This window comes from Mustela lutreola, chromosome 5, assembly GCF_030435805.1.
Source record: "Mustela lutreola isolate mMusLut2 chromosome 5, mMusLut2.pri, whole genome shotgun sequence".
NCBI classification, from domain to species: domain Eukaryota; kingdom Metazoa; phylum Chordata; class Mammalia; order Carnivora; family Mustelidae; genus Mustela; species Mustela lutreola.
The window spans coordinates 151,824,673-151,848,871 of record NC_081294.1 but is presented as its reverse complement, the minus strand read 5'-3'; the positions used below and the strand labels follow the sequence as shown (position 1 = coordinate 151,848,871).

At 51.1% G+C, this 24,199-nt stretch overlaps 2 protein-coding genes across 8 annotated transcripts in view; one reads left to right on the top strand and one right to left on the bottom strand.

Moving 5' to 3' along the window:
• MRNIP (MRN complex interacting protein) overlaps positions 1-14,286 on the top strand; it is a 27,063-nt gene extending 12,777 nt beyond the window's left edge. For 3 of the 7 annotated variants that reach the window (XM_059175910.1, XM_059175913.1, XM_059175911.1), the window contains 4 exons: positions 1,430-1,505; positions 2,646-2,800; positions 3,422-3,509; positions 12,615-14,286. In XM_059175910.1, the coding sequence (XP_059031893.1) occupies positions 1,430-1,505; positions 2,646-2,800; positions 3,422-3,509; positions 12,615-13,100 (805 nt within the window). In that variant the 3' untranslated portion in view covers positions 13,101-14,286. Of the gene's footprint in view, positions 1-1,429; positions 1,506-2,645; positions 2,907-3,421; positions 3,510-4,925; positions 4,969-12,614 lie in introns of those variants that run through there. The other 4 variants (XM_059175916.1, XR_009354127.1, XM_059175914.1 and 1 more) reach the window with 4 other exon arrangements.
• Positions 13,500-24,199, bottom strand: SQSTM1 (sequestosome 1). The gene is made up of 8 exons (XM_059175909.1): positions 23,940-24,199; positions 22,077-22,172; positions 21,338-21,567; positions 21,083-21,224; positions 20,262-20,342; positions 15,675-15,886; positions 15,293-15,488; positions 13,500-14,344 (listed from the first exon to the last, which is right to left on the bottom strand). The coding sequence occupies exons 1-8, from the start codon at positions 24,148-24,150 to the stop codon at positions 14,193-14,195; spliced, it is 1,320 nt and encodes a 439-aa protein (XP_059031892.1). The 5' UTR covers positions 24,151-24,199; the 3' UTR covers positions 13,500-14,192.

The window sequence follows — 24,199 nt, the reverse complement described above, 5'->3', positions numbered from 1 at the left end:
TTAGTGTATTTCCTACTTTAAGTTAATTTTTTTTTTAAATTTATTTATTTATTTGACAGACAGAGATCACAAGTAGGCAGAGAGGCAGGGAGGAAGCAGGCTCCCTGCTGAGCAGAGAGCCCGATGTGGGGCTCGATCCCAGGACCCTGAGATCCTGACCTGAGCTGAAGGCAGAGGCTTTAACCCACTGAGCCACCCAGGCGCCCTTAAGTTAATTTTTAAGGTTAAAAAAAAAAATCTGCCCTTAGACACAGGAACATGATAAAATTACAGAACACAGAAGACAAAGGGAAGAGCTAAAAAGTAGCTAGAGAGAAGAGAGATTGCCTACAAAAGAACAGCAGAGGCCCAACTTCTCGGTGGTAACTTTAAAGCGAAAAGACAGACTGCTGTCTTCAGACTGTTGAGAACTGTCCTTTGTTGGAGTTGAGTCCCTGAATCAGAAAGGTGAGCAGAGGTCTGGCCGGTAGCTGGTAGGACACGGCTCAAGTGAACGCCAGAGTATCAGCCCTGTGGCCAGGTAGGTGTTGCACGTGCATGCTCCCGTTACCTCTTTATAATCGCTCTGTGAAGATCGTGGATGTCTGCGTACCAGTGGAGAAACTGAAAACCAGAGGCCCACACTCAGCCGCTCACTGGAGAGAGGCCCCGTCTGATGGTGCGATGTAACCACCCTGTCCAACTGGGGGGGGGGGGGGGGCATGGCTTTGCTCCAGCCTCTGGCGCTGGCACAGTAAGTGTCCTCCTGGCCAGTCATGCCCCTCAGAGGCCATGGAGGCCCTGGCCCCCCACTCTCTATGTGTCGAGAGGACCCTGCTGCCCCTGGGAGGCTGGCAGAAGTCACTGTGACACACACATAATGTCTGTCCACATTCATAAGGGTAGAACTCTGAAGACATACTTTTATAACTGTGCAGCGGACACCTCCTCGCCTTTGCTGACAGGAGGGACTCTACTATAAGGCTTCCGCTGACGTTACTCTATCCCAGACCCCCAGCAAGGCACCGGCACACGTCATCTCTTTCATCTTCAGTCACCCATGCCATCTTGTGTTTGTGGAGAGGGAACTGGGATACACTAACAAACCCAAAGTCACACTGTCACAGTGACGGCCAGTCACTGGCAAAGCCAGGATGCAAACATGGGTCTGTCTAGGTGACGAGTTCACCCCTTCTGCCCATGTCACCTTTCTTGTTGATGGACGGCTTGACCAGCCTAAATTTGAACAACAAATGGTCCCTCCTTGCAGGCCCTTCTAAACTGTTTGAGTATCACCAGATTACATCAAAACAACAGACATAAGATCCTAAGATCCCTAGAGCAGTCCTTGATATCCATTGTCAAGTATGCATATCCTGGCATCCCCATCTCCTTGCCCTTCGTCTCCCGGGTCATTTCACTAAGGACACATGTATAATCTTTCACTGAGGTCTCTGGAAGAACCTGGAAATGTTGATGAAGAGGAAAATGTGGGGCCGAGGCAGGCTGAGCATGAGAGTGTGCAGGTAAGTATGTCCCAGAGGGGGTTCTCTTGTTGGTCTTTTGTGCAACAAATGCTGTCTAACACACACTGGTTTAAAGCTTCAGGGAACACAAAGTAAACCCATCCCTTTGGTAATCTGGAGACAGCCCTGTGTAGTGGTAATTACAGGACTCTGAAAAGGGCGTTGTCTTTGGCTGGGAGCTCTCTGAACTTCGCCTGAACTTCACCTGCTCGTGTTTCTTCCCTTGGCCCCGTTGCGCTCTGGGCACACCTCAGCTAGGGGAAAGATGCTGTTGCAGAGTCCCTGGCTTTCGTGTTCCCTTTCTCCAGACAGAGCCTCCCTATGGGCCTCCCATCCAGTTTTCTGCCCCAGTGCCCAGTAAAGTAGGTTCTCAGGCCATGGTGGGTGGGTGGTGTGTGTCAGAGCTTGAGTGACTGAGGAGGTGACACCATGGGTACACCCAGGGTGCTGTGGGTACACGGAACACTGTCCTGCCAGGGCCGGGGGCATGGGAACAGCTGTTGGAGGCTCCCCGCCCACCAGAGGACAAAGCCCGCCTCTGCTCACAGCATCGCGTTGGCAACGTCCTCCCTCTGCTGGCTTTCCATATTTTTATTATAAACGGGAGTGTTGCTCATACACCACTTTAACACAACAACTCTCATATAGTTGGTGTTCTGTTTCCGGTTTTGTCTGCTGAGGGACTCCATCTCACATCATCATGATTATGAGAAATCATAGTTTGCGTCCCAGAATTTTCTTGCATGTCGTTCCCTTGCTGTAGAGTCTGCAGTGATGCCCGGTATCTACAGAATATAGTGGAGGCACTGATATTTACCCCATGATGAATTGGCATGTAGATTATTTCCAGATTTTCGCTGTGGTGAGTTTTCACTCTGATTTGTGTCACTTGGATGAGCCTTTTTGTGCTTTTGTCTTCCTTTGAAACCAGTAGGTCGGGGAGCGTGGACATTTGGAAAGTTCCTTGATGAGTCGTGTCCAGCAGCTTTCCCACGCTCTGTGCCAGTGCACAGCCCCCAGTGTGCCACAGGACGTCCATCTCCCCATTATCACCCCCCACACACACACACACACAAATGCCTTTCCTGGTGCCAGAGCGGATATGGGTCCTGAGAATAAACTTGCTTCCCAATCCTGCAGGAAAAACCCCAGTCCTCAGAGAACCGCTGGTTGAAGTATCTGGAAAAAGACTCAAAAGGGCTGGGGATGGAAGGAGGTGTGTGTTTCGAGAGCCCACCCTCATCCAGGACAGAGAAGCCAGATCCTTCCTTCAATACAGGCCTGCCTAAAAAAAGGTGCCAAGCTCGTCACTGATCCAACCACTGTCCTGTCCCCACGGTGTCTCACAGGGAGTGACGAGTGGCCTCTGGCGGTCAGCAGTGTGGAGCAGCCTGGAGGGAGGTGCCGTCACCCCCAAGCCCTTCTTGGTCTTGCGGGGTCCCAGGTGCTGCCGTGTGGTGGTCAGGGTCGGGTAGGATGCCAGCACGGGCGCCTTTTATGGCGCTCACATCCTTGTGACTACACACAAAGTGTAGTGTGGCCAGGGTGGATTGCCGTTCTGGAAACTTGTAGCCTACAGTGGGGAAGACCTGACCTTTTGTAGGTCTGTGCTCCTCTAGTTTCCATGAGTCTTCGGAGTCAGTACCTGGTCTAGAGCCAGGGTTGCCCCTACAGGGCAAGTGATATTGGGAGTTAGATTCCAGTTCAAAGTAAGAACTTCCTAGCAACTACAAGCTCTAGGGCAGAGAAGTGGGCTGCCTTGGGTGTCATCGGGCAGCCTGCTCTTGGCAGCCGAGCAGAAGTTGAGCAGCCACCTGGGTGGGAAGCTGTTTGGGAGGACAGGCTCCTACTTGTGCTGGGATGACCCCAAGTATGGTGACAGGACTGGATTCTTGACAGTGCTTTCTCTCCACCAGGAAATGGAGCCAGAGTACAGTCCAACCTCCACCCAGCCCTGATGTCCAGAGCCTGGGTGATTCTGAGGTTACCTTGGAGCCCCAGAAGGTCAGTAATTGAGGACAGTGTTTCTCTTCTGGTCCCAGTAACCATGAAACACACATAGAATTGCTAACTACCCAAGTGTTGTCTGCTCTGACTTAAGCCATCCTCGTTCTCTGGCCTGACCATGTCCCTGCCATGCCCAGTCTCAGTGATGTGAGCTCCTGGGCACAAGGACAGCTTGTTGCCTTGGAATCAACCAAGTTTGAGCAGTAGGGCTTTTGAGTCAGGACCATTCTCTTCCCTTGATGTGCCGGAGCGGGTCTTTGTCTGATTGTCCAGCATAGGACCTGCCCCGGACTTCTGAAGAACTGTTCTCAGCCTCATTGTCACCCACCCAGGTGGTCCTTGTGCATCGAGGCGCTGTCCTCACCTAGGATCTGCTCTTTTTTTTTGGTTTGTTTGTTTTTTAATTTAACAGAGATCGCAAGTAGGCAGAGAGAGAGGAGAAAGCAGGCTCCTTGCTGAGCAGAAAGCCCAGTTCAGGGCTCGATCCCAGGACCCTGAGATCATGACCTGAGCTGAAGGCAGAGGCTTTAACCCACTGAGGCACCCAGGCGCCCCCCCCAATCTTGTTTTTATTTTCATTTTTTGAAGTATGGTTGACAGATGATGGTATATTACTTCCAGGGGCACAACACAGTGATCTGGCAGTTTAGTACTTGAGTCCGTGCTCACCAGGCCAATCATCGTCCGTCAGCACACGCTGTTACAATATTACTGACTCTATGCCCTATGCTATATTTTTCATCTCCTCCCTTATTTTTTACCAGAAGTTTGTACCACTCAATACCCTTCATTGTTTTGCCCATCCCTTTGTCCCCTTCCCCTTGGGAAGTTCTCTGTACTTATGAGTACTTCTTTTTTTTTTTTTTTTTTTTAAATTTTATTTATTTATCTGACAGACAGAGATCACAAGTAGGCAGAGAGGCAGAGAGATAGGAGGAAGCAGGCTCCCTGCTGAGCAGAGAGCCCGATGTGGGGCTCAGATCCCAGGACCCTGGGACCATGGCCTGAGCTGAAGGCAGAGGCTTTAACCCACCGAGCCACCCAGGCGCCCCTATGAGTACTTCTTTATGCCTGAGTAATATTCCATTATGTAGGTACACACCACATCTTCTTTTTCCATTCACCCATCAGTGGACACTTGAGCTGCGTCCCTATCTTGGCTGTTGTAAATAATGCTGCAGCAAACATAGGGGTGCATAGATCTTTTCAAACTAGTATTATTGCTCTCATGGGTAATGAAATTACTGGATCATATGATTTTCTATTTTTAATTTTTGGAAGAAATTCCATACAGTTTTCCACAATGGCTACACCAATGTACATTTCCACCAACACTGCACAAGAGTTCCCTTTCTCCACATCTTCCCCAATACTTGTTATTTCTTGTCTTTTTGGTGCTACCCATTCTGACAGGTGTGAGGATAATCTCGTGGTTTTGATTTGCAGTTCCCTGATGGTGAGTGATGTTGAGTATCTTTTCATGTGTCTGTTACCTATCTGTATCTCTTTGGGAAAATGTCTGTTCAGGTCCTCTGCCCATTTTTTATTTAATTGGATTATTTGGGGCTTTGGTGTTTATAAGTTCTTTATATATTAAGGATGTTTTCAGGTACATTGTAAATATCTTTTTCCATTCATTTTGTTAACGGCTTCATTATGCTTCACTTCACTATGCAAAAGCTTTTTATTTTTATGTACTCCCAGTATTTTGTTTTTGCTTTTGTTTGCCTTGTCCGAGAAGACAACCATAAATATGTTGCTAAGGCTAATGTCCAGCAGCTTACTGGCTATGTTTTCTTTAAGGAGTTTCATGGTTTCATTTCTCACATTTAGGTCTTTAATCCATTTTGAATTTATTTGCTCATATTGTGTAAGAAAGCAGTCCCGTTTTCTCACCACCTTCCATTGAAGAGACTCTCTTTGGCCTATTGTATATCTTGCCTCTTTCATCCTTTATTATCTGGCCATAAAATTGTGGGTTTAATTCTGAACTTTCTATTATGTTCCATTGATCTATGTGTCAGTTTTTTATGCCAGTACCATACTGTTTTGATTATGATACCTTTGTACTATATCTTGAAATCCAGGATAGGTTTTTTTCTTTCTCAAGTTTGTTTTTGCTATTCAAGGTCTTTTGGATTCCATACAAATTTAAGGATTATCTGTTCTAGTTCTGTGAAAAACAGTATTGGTATTTTCTTGTGGATTGCACTGAATTTCATAGAATGCTTAGGGTAGTATGGACATTTTAACTATATTGGCCCTTCCCATCCATGAGCATGGTTTATCTTTCCATTTCTTTGTGTCCTCTTCAGTTTCTTTCATCAGCATCTTAGTTTTCAGTGTATAGACCTTTCACCTCCTTGGTTAAATTTATTCCTAAGTATTTTACTCTTTTTTAAAAAATTAATTTATTTATTTGAGAGAGGCAATAGCAAGAGAGAACACGAGGTGGGTGGGGAGAGGGAAAAACAGGCTCCCTGCCCAGTGCAGGAATTGATCCCAGGATCCTGGGATCATGGCCTGAGCCGAAGGCAGACGCTTAACCAAGTGAGCCAGGCCTCCCTTTTTGTTTTTTATTTTTGTTTTTTTTTTCTTTTTGCTATTTTGTTATTAGTGTATATAAACACAACAGTTTTCTGTATATTCATTTTGTAACTTCACTGAATTCATTTATCAGTTCTAGAAGTTTTTAGGTGGAATCCTTAGGGTTCTCTGTATAAAGTATCATGTCACCTGTAAATAGGGAATTTACTTCTTCCTTACCAATTCGGATGCCTTTTATTTCTTTTCCTTATCTGACTGCTGTGATAAGACTTCTAGTACTGTGTTGGATAGAAGTAGTGAGAGTGGACATCCTTGTCTTGTTCCTGAGTTCTTAGAGGAAACGCTTTCACTTTTGTGCCATTTGGTATGGTGTTAATTATGGATTTGACTTCTGTGGCTGTTATTATGTTGAAGTATGTTTCCTCTAAACCCATTTGTTGAGAGTTGTTTTTGGTTTTGGGTTTTTGTTATTGTTTTTTTTTTTTTTTTATCCTGAGTAGATGCTGTATATGGACAGATGCTTTTTATGCATCTGTTGTGGTAACTATATGGTTAGTCTTGTTGATATGACGTGTCCCATTGATTTGCAAATATTAAACGACACTGGTATAACTGGAATCAATCCTGCTCGATTGTGCTGAATGGTCCTTCTAACATGTTGCTGAATTTGGGTTACTGAGATTTTGTTGACGATTTTTGCATCTATGTTCATCAGGGATTTTGGTCCATAATTTTCTTTTTACATAGTGCCTTTTCTGGTTTTGGTATCAGGGTGATGCTGGTAGAAGGGTCATAAAATGAATTTAGAAATTTTCTTTCCTCTTCTATTTTTTGGAGTAAAGAAAATAAGTATTAAGTCTTTAAATTTTGCTAGAATTCACCTGTGAAGCCTTCTGATCCTGGACTTTGGTTTGTTGGGAATTTTTTTTTGTTACAAATTCTATTTCATCACTACTAATTGGTCTGTTCAAATTTTCTATTTCTTCCTGATTCATTTTTGAAAGATTTGTTTCTAGGAATTTATGTAATGCTTCTAGGCTGTCCAACTTGTTGTCATATAATTTTTTTTTTTTTAAGATTTTATTTATTTATTTGTCAGAGACAGATGGAGAGAGAGCGAGCGAGCACAGACCTTAAAGAGGCAGGCAGAGGCAGAGGGAGAAGCAGGCTTCCTGCCGAGCAAGGAGCCCGATGTGGGACTCGATCCCAGGACCCTGGGATCATGACCTGAGCCGAAGGCAGCTGCTTAACCAACTGAGCCACCCAGGCGTCCCTGTCATATAATTTTTTAATGGTAGTCTCAGAGTCTTGTGTTTCTGTGATGATGGTTGCTACCTCTCCTCTTTCATTTCTGATCTTACGTATTTGAGTTTACTTGATGAGTCTAGCTAAAGATGTACCACTTTTATTTTTCAGAGAACCAGCTCTTGGTTTCACTTGTCTTTCCTGTATGTTTTCTTAGTCTCTTTTTCCTTTATTGCTGCTCTGTTCTTGAGTCCTTCCTTCTACTAACTTTGGGCTTTGTTCTTTTTCTTTCTAGTTCCTTTAGGTGTAAGATTAGATTATTTGAGATGTTTATCATTCTCCTTTTTTTAAAAGACTGTATTATATATTTGAGAGAGACCATGGAACAGGGGCAGATGGAGAGGGAGAAGCAGGCTCCTCACTGAGCAGAGAGCATGAAGCGAGGCTCCATCCCAGGACCCTGGGATCATGACCTGAGCTGAAGGCAGATGCTTAGCTGACTGGGCCACCCAGGCATCTCCTAATATTTTTATTATTTTTGAGGGAGGCCTCTATTGCTATAAACTTCCATCTTAAAACTGATTTTCCTGCATCCTAAAGATTTTGGACCATTGTGTTTCATTTTCTTTTCTCTCCGTGTATTTTTTTTTTCCTCTTTAATTTCATGGTTGAGCCACTGGTTGTTCAGTAACATATTGTTAGCCTCCATATGTTTGTTTTTTCCAGTTCTTTTCTGGTCATTGATTTTAGTTTTATAGAGTGTGGTTGGAAAAGATGTTTGATGTGATGTCAATCTTCTTAAATTTATTGAGACTTGTTTCGTAGCCTAACATGTGACCTCTCCTGGAGATAGTTCCTTGTATACTTGAAAAGAATACGTATTCTGCTTTTCTTAGATGGAATGTTCTGTATGTATCTGCTAAGTACATCTGTGTCTTTCAAAGCCACCATTTCCTTATTGATTTTCCATGTGCATGATCGATGTAATAGAGGCATTAAAGTCCCCTACAATTATTCTATTACTGTCAACTTCTCTCCTTCGTCTGTTAATACTTATGGGTTTAGGTGTTCCTCTGATATTGGGTGCATGGATACTTAGAGCTGTTACACCCTTTTGTTGGGCTGATCCCTTTATCACTGTAATGCCCATACAGTCCTTAAGTCTACTTTTTCTGATGAAGTATTGCTACCGCAGCTTTCTTATCACTTCCATTTGCATGGTGTATCTTTTCCTGTCCCTTCACTTTCAGTCTGTCTTTAGGTCTGAAGTGACACTTGTAGGCAGCACATAGATGGGTCTTGCCTTTTTATCCATTCAGTCACCCCATACCTTTTGACTGGAGCTCTGAGACAGTTTAAGATAATCATTGATAGTGTTTGTTTACTGCCATTTTGTTATTCCTGGTTGTTTTCATGGTTCTTCTCTGTTCCTTTCCTTAGTGTTGTGCTTAGGTTCCTTTCTATTCTTTGTGCATCTGTCATAGCTTTTTTTTTTCTTCTTTTTAGGATTTTTATTTATTTTACAGAGAGAGTGTCGGAGGGCGGGGGCAGAGGGAGAGAGAATCTCGAGCCGACTTCCTGCTGAGGGCGGTGGAGCCCAACACGGTGCTCAGTCCCAAACCCTGCCCTCACCACCTGAGCCGGAATCAAGAGCTGGGCACTTAACCTGAGTAACCCAGGCACCCCAGTTTTTTGTAGTTTTTTTAAACTATCCTAGATTTTTGATTTGTGATTACCGTTGGGTTCATACGGAACAAGAGTTGTACGTATCACAGTCTGTATTAAGTTAATGGCTGCTTAAGTTCAAACACATTCTAAGAGCCATACTTAGATATGGCTCTTAGCCATACTAAGAGCCCCTCCACACTTTATGTATATATTTTATATCTTTCTTGTGTGTGTGCCTTGACTACTATCTGTAGATATCATTGATTTTACTACTTTTGCATTTTAATCTCCATAGGGGCTTTATAAGTGATTAACCCACTACCTTTCCTTTCCTAGATGTTTGCTTTCCCCTGTCAGATTTTTTCCCTTCATAATTTTCTTCCACTTATGGGCTTTTCTTTCTTGTTAAAGTTCCTTTAATATTTCTTGTAAAGGTTGATTTAGTGGTGATCCTTTGAATTTTGTCTGGGGAACTGTTTAGCATGTTTAAAATTCTGAATGACAGCCTTACCAGGTAGAATATTCCTGACTGTGGGTTTTTCCTTTCAGCACTTTGAGTGTGTCATGCCACTCTTTTCTGGCCTGCAGAGTTTCTGCTGAAAATCAGCATATAGTCTTATGGCGTTTCCCTTGTATGTATGTTTGCTTTGCTCTGATTGCTTTTAAGATCTTCTCTTTGAGGGGCACCTGGGTGGCTCAGCAGGTTAAGCCTCTGCCTTCAGCTCAGGTCATAATCTCAGGGTCCTGGGATGGAGCCCCGCATTGGGCTCTCTGCTCAGCGGGGAGCCTGCTTCCCCCTCTCTCTGCCTGCCTCTCTGCCTACTTGTGATCTCTCTCTGTCAAATAAATAGAATCTTTAAAAAAAGAAAAAATCTTCTCTTTGATTTTGCCATCTTCATTATGTCCTGTGTGGGAATCCTGTTTGGGGCTTTCTGTGCTTCCTAGTCCTGCTCTCTGTCTCCTTCCCCAGATTAGGGAGGATTTTAGCTATTGTTTCTTCAGATAAATTTTCTGCTGGGTCTTTCTTCTTCTTTTGAGACCCCTGGAATGTAAATGCTGTGAAGTTTGCGGATATCTTAGAGATCCTCTCATCTGGTCTCATTTTTCATTATTTTTGCTGTTCAGCATGGTGCTTTCCACGATCCTGTCTTCCAGGTGGCTGAATCGGTCTTCCGCATCCTCTAATCTGCCACCAATTCCTTCTGGTGTATTTTTTATCATTTTTATCTCTTTGTTGACAGTCTCACGAGTTTATCCACTTACCTTTCAAGTTCAGCAACCATTTCTTACTATTGTTTTGAACTGTTTATCCAGCATATTGCTTCCATTTTGTTTAGCTCTTTTTCTGTAATTTTGTCCCATTCTTTCATTTGGGACATGGTCCTCTGTCTCATTTTGTCTGATTCTATTTGTTTCTATAGATTAGGTAGGCCAGCTGTCTCCTGCTCTTGCAAATAGTGGCTTCATGGAGAAGCGTTCCTGTGCTGCTCTGTAGCGCAGTCCCGCACGGTCAGCAGAACCATGCCGTGGTGCTAGGGGTGTCCCCTGTGAGCGGTGTGCCCCTGTTGTGTCTGAACTGTGGCCGCTATGGGCATGCTTGCAGGTGGGGCTGGCCGCAGTACCCTGATTCCCTGCTGCAGCTACACAGGCATGGTCTGCTCCTGGCCCCTTAGACGCCCAGCCGCAGCCACCAGGGGTTCTCAGGAGCAGGTCCTGAGTCAGCCCCACAATAGCAGTGGGGGCAGTAGAGCACCGGGCTTGCCCCCTTCATAGCTAGCCAGGAGGGCAGGCTGGCACACTGGTCCCTGCCCCCACCCCCAGGGCAGGAGCCACTCTGCAGGCAGGGAGGTTGGGTGGAACAAGACCGCAGGGGTGCTGGAGCAGAGCACCTGCCTGGAGCTGGCACGGGGATGGAGCTGGCTCCCGCGAGCACCCACTCGTCCAGGCCGGGGGAGGGCAAGTGAAATACCCACCCCCAGTACTGTTATTCCAGAGGAAACCTGTAGCTCCCTAGCCTGCCAACACACATCCTAAAATTAGTCATTAAACCTTCACATGCATACCAGGTGCTTTTTCTGACTGCTATTTCCGTGCGGTGTTGGGCTGGGCTCTTCAGCATGTTGGGTTTTTTTGTTCTTGCTTTTTTAAGATTTTATTCATTTGACAGATCACAAATAGGCAGAGAGGCAGCAGAGAGAGAGGAAGGGAAGCAGGCTCCCCACCGAGCAGAGAGCCTGATGCAGGACTTGATCCCAGGACCCTGAGATCATGACCTGAGCTGAAGGCAGAGGCTTAACCCACTGAGCCACCCTGGTGCCCCAGCATGTTGGCTTTTTAAGGGCAGGGACTTAGTGTCCTGTCACCCTCCAGCTCTGGGTGTTAGGCCCCAGATTTTCAAAGCCAGATGTGATGCAGGGACTGGTTTGCCCAGTGCAGGTCCCTAAGGCCGGGGATGCCCAGTGTGGGGTCTGACCCCATGTTCTCGGAGCTTGTGAGGCCCTTCCCGTCTGTGGCCAGTCATTCCAGGGGTTTGGTTCCTGACCACACGTCCACCCCTCCTACCATTTGTGATGTGACCTTGCTACAGCCAGCTGTGGACAGTCAGTCCTGCTGCCTTCACAGCATCTTCAGTTAGTTGCAATATGTGCAGTTGTTGCGTGGGTGTGTCTGTGGTAGGAGGTAAGCTCAGGGTCCTCCTGTCCTGCACCCCACACTGCCGTCCCCACACCGCTGCTCATTCTAGAGGCTTCCCTCCTGGCAGGCCAGACCCCACTGTACATTTAAGGCTGCAGAATGCAGGCTCAGCTGTTGTCTCACAGGAGTCACAGGCACAGAGGCCAAGGCTCTCTGCCATCCCCCAACAAGGCCACGGCCAGCCTGTCCAGCTTCAACTGGTAGTGCAAAGGTCAGACTTTGATGTTGCCTCTAGCTATGTGGCCCTGAAGCTCTGAGTAATAGAATAATGGCAGTTACTGATGGGCCAAGCCCAAGATTAACGTTCAACTGCATTCTCACAGGGAAGGCTCACACGGGCACAGTTTGTTTTGAAGGAGAGGAACTCAGGCTGCGCCATAGTTGAGCAGAGTCCTGGCAGGTCAGGGGCACTGCATCTGGAACAGCACCACGAGCCTCTTCCACACCACCCTAGGGTTGTGATGCAGGGTCTTGCCCGTCATTGTCAGGACCCGGTGCTGCGGTTGCTTCCTCCTGGGGTCCTCTGCAGCCACTTCCACAGCTCCAAACCCTCCCCATGGTTCTGGAGACTTTCCCATCTGCCTGGCACTGAGCAGACAGGGCAGAAGCTCTTCCACCCTTCCTAGATGGTCTCAGGCACCTGATTCTAAGGCTTCCGTGGGAATATTCTCTTGAGGAAAGCCCGGTCATGGAATCTGGCAGAGGTGGTGAGGGCATTCGTTTGCCCTGCTTTGCTAATCCACCAGATGAGAGCAGGTCCCCAGCCTGCTGGCCCGAGCAGGGAGAATAGGTAGAACAGAGAGTGAGACGTGTGGGAGCCCCGAGGCGGAGAGGAGAAAGCAGCAGTGCAGGTGTGGGGATCGTTCCCTCCCCTCCCTTGGTCTTGCCAGGCCACTGGCACTTGTTTGGAATAGTGGACATGGTTCTCTCCTGTCATTTCCATTGCAGGACGAAGCTGGCCTGGCCGGGAAGGTCAAAGAAGGCGGCAGCCACAAGGACAGGGGAACTGGGGAGCTTTCTGTTCCTCGGGTGGGTCCTCCACGTCTGGCCCCACAAGTCAGAGTTACATCTTCCAAGTGGGAACGATTCCTTCTGCCACCTGGAAATGGCCCACGTGCAGACATGGAGCCCTCATTGGCCCTACAGAGAGACCCCAAGCATGCTGGGGCAGCACTGGCTGAGCAGGGGAACCTATGGGTCCAGACCCCAAGGGAAGGGCACCCCAGCAGGCCACTTGGTGCACCCAGACTTCCCTGGCCTGCATATACTTTCACGTCAGGGTCTCAGAGGCCCTGTGTAAAGCCCTCCGGACAACCACGGGACACTGGTCCTCTGGCAAAGGACAGTCCCTTGGTCACAGGGGGACAGGAGCCCCCACTTGTGCAACTATGTGACCTTTTTAAAACTGGTGAGGACTTTGAGGATGATCTGTGAAGTGACTTAAACAAGGTTACCCACCTGGACACATGTTACATGAGCCCTTAGCCCCTGGACCTCGTGCCCACTATCCAAAAAAAAAAAAAATTTTTAGCTTCTAAATAGGATGGGAGGGGCAGTACCTGGGAGGCTCAGTTGGTAAAGTCTGTGCTTTCAGCTCAGGTCATGATCTCAGGGTCCTGGGGTCGAGTCCTGCATCTGGCTCCCTGCCTGGGGCTTGAGCGGGGCAGGGAAGGGAGAGTCTGCTTCTCCTTCTGCCCCTCCCCTTGCTCATGCTTCCATCCCTCCCTCCCTCTCACTTTCTCAAATAAAATCTTAAAAAAAAAAAGGACCAGAGAGGATTTATACAGACTGTCAACAAGAACAAACTATTAAGTTGTCTCTGGTTGCAACATCTTTGATTAAAGTGCTTACCATTTAATTACAGATTGTTTGCAACACAGCAACAGAATGGTTACAAACAGGTTTTCTTACTGTGAAAGCAACAGACACATTCAAAAGGGAGAGAGTTAGAGTGGTTATGGAACAGGCGGTATTCTGTGAGCACCAGCCTCCCTCTGGCAACCCCTCCTCAGTTGCAGATTGAAGAAGCGCAGGCTTGGACTGCCCTGTCTGCCCTGTCCTCCCCATCCTCACTCCTGCCCCACCTGACAGAATGTCTGCTGTCCTGGCTCTGAACTTGGAGCTGACCAGGTTTCCAGTAAAAATCAACTATAGGTCAGCTTACTATTACAGTCATTAAAAAAAGAAAAAGCGTAAGACCATTAGGCAAGACATTCTGAACTGCTGGTGTGATCCTGGTGGGGAGAGAGCAGTAGGCGGCCATCGGGCCTCCGCATCCCCCCAGCAAGGACTCTTTGTCCACCCACAGGAGCCGGCAGACGCTTCTCTGACATCGGCAGCCACACACATGGGCCTCCCCCTCCCATCACTTGCGCTACTGCCCTGGATGGCTTGGTGCATCCCCACCCCCAGATTCTGGAAGAAGAATGCAGAGAAACTGGCCCTGAGAGGGGCCCCGCTGTTCTACACTAGCTCAAAAACACGACCAGGAGACAAGAAGGGGGACGGGACCGGGGGCAGAAGCCGTCACAACGGGTGCTTCGAATACTGGATGGTGTCCAGCGCCGCCCCAATGTCATAGTTCTTGGTCTGCAGGAGCCTGGTGAGCCAGCCACCTTCGTCGGAGAAGCCCATGGACAGCATCTGGGACAGGGACTCGATGAGCCGAGGGTCAGCCTCTGCCAGGAGGAGGACAGAAGCCGTGAGGGGGGCAGCCCGCCAGCGCCCAAGGGACCAGCCCTTCCACGAGCCCTCTGCCCAGCATAGTGACCCTCCCAGCCAGCCAGACAAGCGCGTTCCAGAAAAGGCCAGAAGGTGAGGATTTTGAGCAGCTCTGAAAGGCTGTATGGTCTCCTAATTCGCTTCTGCCAATACAGCAAACTCCGCAGAGTCTGAATAGAAGGCCGCAGCTGTAATCCACGGCAACTTCCGTCCCGAATACTGACATCTGACCTTCTTCCAGTTTTCACATCTTGACCTCTTCCCAACCATTATCCAAATGAAAAAATCAGGGCACCTGCCTAGGGGCTCAGTCGGTTAACTGTCTGCCTTCGACTCAGGTCATGATCTCAGGGTCCAAGGATCGAGGCCCGCATTGGGTTCCCTGCATAGCAGGGAGCCTGCTTCTCCCTTTGCCCTTCGCCCTCCCCCTGCTCATACTCTCTAATAAATAAAAAAAAAATTTCTGTTAAAAACAACAGTTTTGGGCCTATAAGTGATAGCCTGCTGTCCCTGTTCCAAGGCAGAGATCAGTATCAGTAGCCCAAAGGGCCAAATGTGGCCACAGGTGAGTTTTCACCAGTTTTACTGTTTAATGTTATTGTGAGAATAACGAGCCTGAGCAAGGGATCAGCTGTCCCCTGCTCCTCAGCTGTGCTCCAGGCTGCCACAGTCCCCACCGGGCCTTACTCCCGTGCACACACCACCTCTCCACATTGCTGGGCATCCTGCCTGGCTCCAAAGGGACCCTGGCCATGGACCCCACCCAGAGGTCGACACCTTCCTCAGGGAAAATGGAGGTGGCCTCTAAGTCCGACGGCCTTCGTGATTCTGGGTCGGGACGCTAAAAGGAGGGGATAGGATGTTCAGAGAGAAAAAGGCAGAAACAGTTGCTTGAAGCCACTTGCCTGGTGGCAGATGTGGGTACAATGCAGCTTCCTTCAGTCCTGTGGGCCCTTCCTGAGAAGAGTCTAGAGACCCTGGCCCTTCGGATTCAGGCATCTGTAGAGACTGGAGTTCCCCTGTAGACGGGTCCACTTCCTTTGAAGACAAATGAGTCCAGTCTTCGTCTCCTCCCGAGCAGTTATCCGACTCCATCTGCTCCTGGAACAGAAACCCCGTGAGCACACAGGACCCCCGCACCAAGCCCACCTGCCCCCAGCCTCCACTCCTGCAAATGGTAAGGAATGTTCAAGCAGCGGGTTGGCAGAACACCACAAATGCCCTAGACAGCCCTCTGCCATCTGGTGGACTGTGTGCGCGCCGGGGGTCGAGGTAGGAAGCACTTGCCTCGGGCAGCCCTGACTCCAGGGCAACCTTGTCCATCTGCTCCGCCAGGGACTGCGCCACGCCCTCCGGGTCCCCGTCCGGTTTGCTGGGGTCTGAGGAGCAGCTGCTTGGCTGAGAGCCGCACTTCTCCTCAGTGCTGGAGCTGCCTGGAGAGACGGGGGTGAGGCGGCTTCTTTTCCCCCCGTGTTCCACATCAATATCCACTTCGATGCCTGCAGAGACCGAGGAGGAAGCAAACACCTGTGAGGTCTCCGGAGGGCTTCCTGGCTGGGGACACAGCGTAGTGGGGAGGGGACCCCACAGCGTAGGAGGGGGCCCCACAGAGTAGTGGGGAGGGGACCCAACATACTGGGGGGAACCACAGCGTGGGGGGGTGGCACAGGATAGCACAGCCAGAGCAGGACCAAGGCACAAGGCCAGCCCCCCGCTGCCACAAGGCAGATGGCCGTTCACCTGACCTTCAGGATCCCCAAGGGCTAACTGCTGCCAATATCCTGGCCCCAAACCTTGGCTCCCGGCACGTCTGCTGACTTGTGCACCTTACTGGCCCTTCCTCTTCTTCCAAGTTAATGCAACCTTAATCTCAGTGAACATCCCAGGTCAGCACTGGAGCCAGAAAGCCCATAAAGAGCCCCTGTTTGCCCCATGTGGGCAGCGGGCTAGAAACAGGGAGCCACATACCAGCTGTGGCCAGAGAGCCCCAGCCACAGCACCCAGGACCACGTGAAGCCTCACACGTTGGGTGGGGGGTTGCGGCACAATGACAGGAAACCCAAGAATCCTGCTTGGCCTTGTGGGAAGCCCACTAGGAGGGAAGCCTGGGCCAGCCAGCAGGTCGCCTGCAGCCCCTCACAAGGGTGCACATGCCACTGAGGGGGACTGAGGGGACGGAGGGCAGAGTCACTGATGCTGTTTTTAATTAATTTATCAGACGGCCACATGCCCCCGGCTTAGACTCCAACCATTCCAGAAGGCTCAAGCAAAGATTCCTGGCCCCAACACACAGCCCGCCCACTCCCCAAAGACAGCTTTCACCCCACGCCGCCTTTTTTCTGATGGCTCGAGTTCACGGCTTCTTGTTCTAGATCAACACTTAGCTCCCCTTCCCCTGTCCTTTCAGAAACTCTTCAGTGAAAACCACACTCAGCGTTGAGGTGAACGCCACTACATACAGCTTTGCTCTGCCCTCATACGTGAGCGTTTCAGCTAGGAATGGCACTCGAGGTTGAGAAGCCAGTTCTGTTCAGACCTTCACAGTCACTGGTTGATCCACAGTCTTCTGGTGTTGGCCCCTGGAACTCTCAAGCTCTTACAGTAACCTGGAGCATTTCCAGAGCCTCCCGTTCTCCAGAGGGCTCTGCTCCAGGACAATGAGGTCTGGAGTGGAATCTTTTCTGGTCACTGTCCAGGACACTTGGAGTCCTTTTCAATCTAGAGGTTAATGTCCTCTGGGCCAAGATGGTCTTATATTCTTTGTTCATTTCCTTCCTTCACTTTTGTCTGCTCCCTTCACAGAATTCCTATTAGCTGTCCTACCCTGGGCCTCCGGGAATTAATCCTTGATTCTTCTCACCTTTTTTCTCTTCTCACCTCTATTTTGTTTTTGGAGTATTTCCTTAAAGTGACCTTAAATCTAAGTCTTCTTTTAAGTTCTTTATTCTGGCTATTTTTCTTAATTTCTTAAAAAAAAAAAAATGTTCTTGAACTGTTTATCTGTTCTTAAGATACCAATTGTATCTTGTTCTTTTTTCAAGGATGGAAAAGCTGGACACTGACATTCTCTTTCCTGTAAAGCCCGACCCCAAGTTCCTTCTCGTCCATGTGCAGGAAGTGCCCAAAAGGCTGGAGACCGTGGCCTTTGGATCCTACCAAGGCCTTCTCAGAGGGCCAGAGCCATCACTCGTCTCCCTCGGGAGGGTGGCTGACTGAGTGCCTGGCCAGGCAGCGGAATCCCAGGTGGCAGAGCTGTGGGACCTGGCTCTGGCCTGTCCGGCCTCTACTGAGCAGGGACGCCCCAGCCAGATCCACTGCCCATTCACGGGGCCCAATTTCAGGCTGGTGTCTCACCCTGCCCTGTGTCCCTAGGGCTGAAGCTTCCCTGTGTCAAATGCTCCAGCAACAAAGCATCAGGTCTCGTGCGTGCGTGGGCAAGGACCAGCAGCTGGCTGACCAGCCAGTGATCTCCACGTGATCCTGAAGAGTGGCCTTCAACCACCCACACCACCCCCTACCCAGTTCCTTGGCCTTTCCTGACAGGCCCCAGGACCCCTGAGCAGGCACGTGGGTTTCCACGCTGCTGGTCACCACCCTTAAACTCTTCCCACCATTCAAGGCGTGGGTCTTCTTACCTTCTCTAGCACTTTTTCCCCCTTTTCTTTGTCCATGTTGCTTTATATTCCTGTGTTTAATCCCTTTACTGCTACTTTGGTACAGCGTGAGGAGCAAAGAGATAAAAGTGGGCTTAGCTACCAATACCCTCATCTGAATATTTAAGTCCTTTTTCTCCTTCTATCCTCTCCCAACTTTTCGTCATGAATGGTTCAAGCATGGGTGTCTGAGTGGCTTAGTCAGTTGAGCTTTTGGGCACTTCGTTTCAACTCACGTCATGATCTCAGGGTCATGAGCTAGAGCCCCACATCGGGCTCTGCACTCACTGGGAAGTCAAGTCTACTTGAGATTCTCTCTCCCTCTGCCCCTCCCTCACACGTGCTCTAAATAAATCTTTTTTTTTTTAAATAAATCTTTAAAAAAAAAAAGGTTCAAGCAAACAGAAAAGTTGGAAGGACATACAATAAACACCCATACACAGTCTTGGTTTTCTATGTGGACAAATGACAGGACTTCCGTAAATGAACCAGAGAGATTCTAGAACCCCAATTTCTCCAACAGATAACCTGAGACATAGGGGCTTACAGACTGTACGACTGGTTGTGGCCTGCTTCCCCGGAGCCTGTGAAGGGGAGGGTCTTCTGAAGACCCTGGGACAAGGAAAGGACCTGCGGTTTTGGGTCGCAGAGGTCAGTGACTGCAAACTCGGGCTGGGAGCGGTCCCGGGGCCTCAGCAGCGGACCTGCTCAGCTGGCTCTCGGGGCACCTACCAAACAAGGCCTTGGGGCGGTGCTTTAAAATTGCTGAGTCACTCATAGTCCACCCTCTGGGAGGTGTTACAGGCTGTCCCTCTGGGAAGGGAAGAGTCCCTTCTAGGCCATTAGCATAGGAGTCACCCTAGCTGTCAGGACCTCCTAAGAAGGAAAATACCCAGAGTTCTATTGAGTTTAATCAATTCTGCAAGTGGCTTTCCTCAACTGAAACCATTCAGAGGCATAGGTACTGAAACTGTCCTTGTGTGAGAGCTTCAGGCTCCTCCCTAGTGGGTACACAGCAACTCCCATCCGCTCTGCAAGACCTGAGAAGGCCTTTACCCTTATCCTACACCTCTGAGTGTGGCCAAAATTATTCCCCTCTGTCCCAAGTGGGAAATCCGGGTCAAGTTCTAAAACAGGCCACACACTCAGATGGGCCTCACGATGGACAGCAAGTGGAACTCAAAGTCCCTGGCAAGCCTTTGAAACTCACAGCTGCTAGGCCTGACCCACAACCAATTTGCCAGAATCCAGAAGGTGGACCTGGACTCTGCAGTTTCAAGATTCCCTACCTGGATCTAGAATGGGATTTGGGACTCCACAGCTTGTCTGGTTTGTTCTTTTAGCGAAAGACTTTGTTCTTCAGAATAATTTTAGGTAAGTTTCCATACGCCAAAACATACCAAAAAACAAACAAACAAAACACCCCGTTGTTGGTGATTCGGAGGCTCAGCCAGCCTTAAGAACCACTGGCCATTTACCAGCTTCCAAAGAGAAGCTTCCCGTCCTCCTAAATCATGCCTCCCGTCACAGCATCTCGAGTGGCAGCTGGGCTTCAGCACCAGCTTGTCTCCTGATGAGAACGTGGTCACCGCCCCTCTGCTATCCTGCTAGAAAGCATTAAAAACATCCGTTCTTTTCCTTGCTCTCCAGAGCCTTTAACTCCAGTGTGAAACTGCAGTCCACACAGTTTCACGGAGGAGCAACACCAGGAGGTCCCCACTGAGCACCGTCCCTGCCCAAAGGAGGGGGAGCTGAAATGCCCTCAAGCTGGGGGCAAGAACAGGCCTGCCTCCCCTTCCCATCAGCATCCGCTCACACTTGGACACTCGCTGCCATGGCAGTCACAAAGTAGAGCACGACTCTAGTCAGAGATCACGGGTCCACTGCACCCTTGAACCAGAAGTCCTAGTCCTAGTGGACTCCCAGTGCTGCAGGGCCCAGCCCTGTAGCAGAGGCTCCTGGGATCATCCCAACCTAACACTTGTAGATTCCACTTCACTCCACAGGGAAAGTTCCAGAAAGTGTCAGGGAATTCAACTTTGGGTGGCCTGTGATGCAGCGCACGGTGAAGAGTGGCGTGAGGCGACAAATGCTGGCTAGCCCTCAAGGCCCAGAAGTCACCATTCCTCCACGGCGACCCAGGTGGTGACAAGCAACCCACCAGCCACCCCCTCACCAAGTAAAACACTGCTGCTCTCAAAGGACAGAAGCCACCACTTACCCAGAGGGCTCAGGGCAGCCGCCACACTCTCCCCTACGTTCTTAAGGAAATTCACACTGGGATCCTCCGACGGACCAGCAGCTTCAGTTGCAAAAAAAAAAAAAATGTACAAAGCAGACTTCAATACCTGTTACCATGCTATCACCTTCCTCACAGGTGCCCCCCATCCCCGGGGGGTCTTGTCCTGGCAGCCTTCCCAAACTCTCTCCTGCTCCCGGCTCCTGTGTGCCCCTGGTGCTCAGCCCACGGGGGATTTGCTACATGCGCTTTACAATACTGACCACGTTCTAGCTCAAACATCCCCACCTTTGTTCCAAAGAAAGAGGACATCAGAAGACAGTAAGTTAATAAGATCAGAATAAAACCAAAATCCAGAATTCTGGAACACAAGCCAGATGTTAAAGCTCTTCACTTCCGGACTGTGTTCCAGAATACTTGAGCAGGGGCCCCTGGCCGCCTCAGTCAGGAGAGCATGCAACTCTCAGAGCTCAGGGTTGGGAGTTCAAACCCCACACTGGGTGTAGAGCTCACTTTAAAAAACAGAAGCTTGTCAAATAAATAAATAAAATCTTAAAAAAAAAAAAAACAAACAACTTGATGAGGGTGCAGTTTAGGGCTGAGCACTCAGCTAGTACAGGCAAATGAGCAGCCTCGGGCACTCTATGTGTGCAAGGAAGAGAAAGGGGACGCTCCCCACTCCCCAGGGCTCTGTGAGCTAAGGGACACCACCACAGCCATGCAAGACTGCAGGACATGGGGAAGGCCCCCAGGCCGCCAGCTGGCCACCTCCCCCGTCAAAAGCCAGAAGACGCAAGCCTCACCTGGTTCTGCCGCAGAGCTGGGCCGGGCGTCCCCTGCCCGGGGAGGACGCGGGCTCCAGTTCCCTGGTGGGCCCATCTCCCAGCCGGGCCACCCAAAGTACCCGTGTTTCAGCTTCCGCAGCCAGCGGCTGTGAGAGAAGCCCTGGGGGTGGGGAGGAACAGAGGGGCCCAGTGACACCAGAGCAGAGGACTCCCCCACCTCCAACCCCTGGCCCTCCGTGCCCCCCACCCCGCCTGCAGTGCAGCCCTGCTCACCTCAGGTAAGGGCCCGAAGGCAGCAGGGAGAACCAGCTTGCTGTGCTCCCGGTGCAGGCCCTTCCCCTCGCAGGCAGCACACAGGTCATAGTCCGGGCAGACACTGCACTTGTAGCGGGTCCCTACCACCGGCCCATTGCAACCGTCACAGATCACGTTGGGGTGCACCAGGCCGCGGGGCATCTCCTGAGCACACGGGGGGCGGTGGTCCCGCCGACACTCCTTCTTCTCTGCAGGAAGGGCAGAGAGCCAGAAGGTGGGACTCCACAGTTCCCGCTCATCCCCACGGGGGGGTGGGGGGACTTTCAGTGAGCGGGCCCCTGGCCCTGCTCTCCAGACACGGGGTCCGTGTGCAACCCGGCTGTTCAAGTGACAGCAGCAGGGGGACCCAAGAACCTGCCATGAGGCTCCCAGTCCTGTGCCTGGTACCCAGTACAGGGGGCCCGGGCAAGCAAGAGGCCGCAGGGAGTGCTGCCCCCCCATTAAAATAAGCCCCACTGCATCCCCAAAGCCGCCTGTGGCACCTGGCTGGGGCAGCATCAAGAGTGAACCCAGAGATCCCCAGGCCCAACCCCTGTGGGACTCCTCTCTCAAGCCAAGCACAGAGAGGACAGAGTCTAGCTCTTAAAGAACCCCAGGACCTTCCCTGCTGCTCAGAGGGGATTGCTCAAGAACTTCAAGCAGGTTTTATTTAGCAAGAAGCACCCGGCTTCAGGGAGCCTCCAGAATAAGCCTTTACCTTTAATGTAAATACGGAAGATGTCATCCTTCACATAGGACAGTGCCATGGTCAGTTCCTCGTCACTGGAAAAGGCCACCAGGTCTCCGTCCTCATCTAGATTGTTTACAAGACAGCATGTGAGCACCAGAGGCTTCTCAATTGGACCCAAGCTGCTGAGAAGGACGCAGGCTGGTACTAGAGGGGCATCTGCAGGCCTAGGAACTGAGGCACACCTGAGTGAGCCAGTGCCCGGTGGGGTGGAGGCCAGACTGCCCACTCACTGTGACACTGCCTGGAAGGTAAGCTCTCCGACATGGGCCCTGGGTTCCCACGGGAGAAAGAGCATGTGCCAGCAAATGGGGGTTGCTGAGGGCGGGGGGCGGCTGGGGGGGCGTACTGCAGCTGCCACTCTGCCTCTGAGCCAGCAGCCCCTTAAGCAGGCACTGCCTCGGTCCATGTCTGGCCAGGCCAAGACCCATCTTCAACTGTAGCAGACCCCCACCCGTGATGGATTCCTGGGGGCCCAGCCCCTCCAAAGGCCTTGGGCCTTTGGCTTTTTAGGAAAGCCAAGAAGAGGAGTCCACCTGCCTGCTTCCGCCCCCAATAAAGCTACAGGATTTGTAATGTACTCTCTGATTTTCAGTTTAGCAAACGGTGCTGAAGTCCCACCATGCAGGCCAAACTAGCCCCCGCACCTGCAGGCTGGGGCAGCTCTGTGGGCCCAGGACACAACATCTTCCATAAGAACAAGCACAGCGTCAAAAAGTGATAACCCAAACCCCCACCAGCTAAGGAGCGGACGAACAAAACGTGGTTATGTGCGTAGAATGGCCTGTTATTCAGCACAAAAATGAATGAAGTCCAGACACAAGCTACAACACCCCTAAACCTCGAAAATGTTACGCTGAGTACAAGCCGGTTGCAAAAGAGAAGGAAAATAGAGGGCTCCTTGTCCACAGGAAACGTCCAGAATAAGGAAATCAATCAAGAAAAACATTAGCGGTTGCTTAGAGCAGAGGAGGAGGAGAGCTACCTATGCCTTAGGTAAACCTTAGGCCCTTTCTCAGATGATGTAAAAGGCTCTAGTCTAGAACTGTTCCCGCAATGGGGGAGTTACACGGGAAGTAGATTAAAGCTCCATGAAGCTGTCACAAAAACAAACAAGCCAGGAACAGGGTGGGCCAGCTGGCAGCGCTCCTAGGGAGGGCCCGGCACTGCCCCTCCCTGGGGCCGGCCTTGGCTGCCCGCCCCCTCCCGGCCCCGACCGGCTCCCCCGTCCCCACCCTCAGAGGCCAGAGCCCACACCCGCGCCGCAAGAGACGGAGCGCGTTCCTGGGCATCTCCGCTGACCTGCTGCAGGACGGCCCGACTGGGTCGCCCTGCCCACGGCAGGCGGGAGAACGTCTGCACCCAAGCCGGCCTCGGACGCTCCTAGGCCGTTCCCGCCCGCTCCTCCACGCCGCCAGCGCCGCCCCCGGCTGGCTCGCCCGCCCGCACGAGCCGCCTGCACGCGCCCCCGTGCTGGTTGGCCCGCCTCCCCCGCCAGCCCTTCCTCCGCGGCCGGCCGGCTCTTCCCGGGCCCGAGGCAGCCCCGACTCGGCCGCAGCAAGCGGTCAGCGTAACGCGAGTGCCCGTCGCCGGCAGGCGAGGACGCCCCAGTGCGCCCAGGCCCCGACCTGCGACATCACGGCAGGGAGGGGGGAGGGGCCGGCGCCCCCGGGTCTGCGACCCCGGCCCCCGCCGAGAGGGCCACCCCCACCCCCACCCCGCGGGCGCCCCCAGGCCGGAGGAGCAGAGGCAGCCGCCCGCCCCGCCCCGTGCTGCCCGGCCAGCCGGCGTCACGGCTCCCCGCAGCCCCCCGAGGGCGCCCGGCCCGCTCACCGCGGTAGTGCGTCTGGAAGCCGCCGGGCCGCAGCACCGGGAACAGGGCGGCCACCCGGCTCAGCAGACGCTCGCAGGGCCCGGGCCCGGCCGCGCCCCCCGCCTCGGCCTCGGCCTCGGCCTCGGCGCTGAAGCAGAAGCTGAAGCGGCGGATCTCGCGGGACGCCTCCTCCTTGCCCAGAAGGTAGGCCTTCACGGTGAGCGACGCCATCACTGCCTGTCGGGAGGCTGGGGACTAACCGGGCCGCGATGACGGCGGG

Excerpts from the sequence above, each read along its gene's own strand:
- SQSTM1 (XM_059175909.1), bottom strand. The coding sequence starts at position 24,150 with ATGGCGTCGCTCACCGTGAAGGCCTACCTTCTGGGCAAGGAGGAGGCG. Across the intron at positions 20,343-21,082 it reads CAGCTCTGCGGCAGAACCAG|CTGCTGGTCCGTCGGAGGAT; the intron begins GTGAGGCTTGCG and ends TTGCAACTGAAG. Across the intron at positions 15,887-20,261 it reads GGCTGCCCTGAGCCCTCTGG|GCATCGAAGTGGATATTGAT; the intron begins GTAAGTGGTGGC and ends CGGTCTCTGCAG.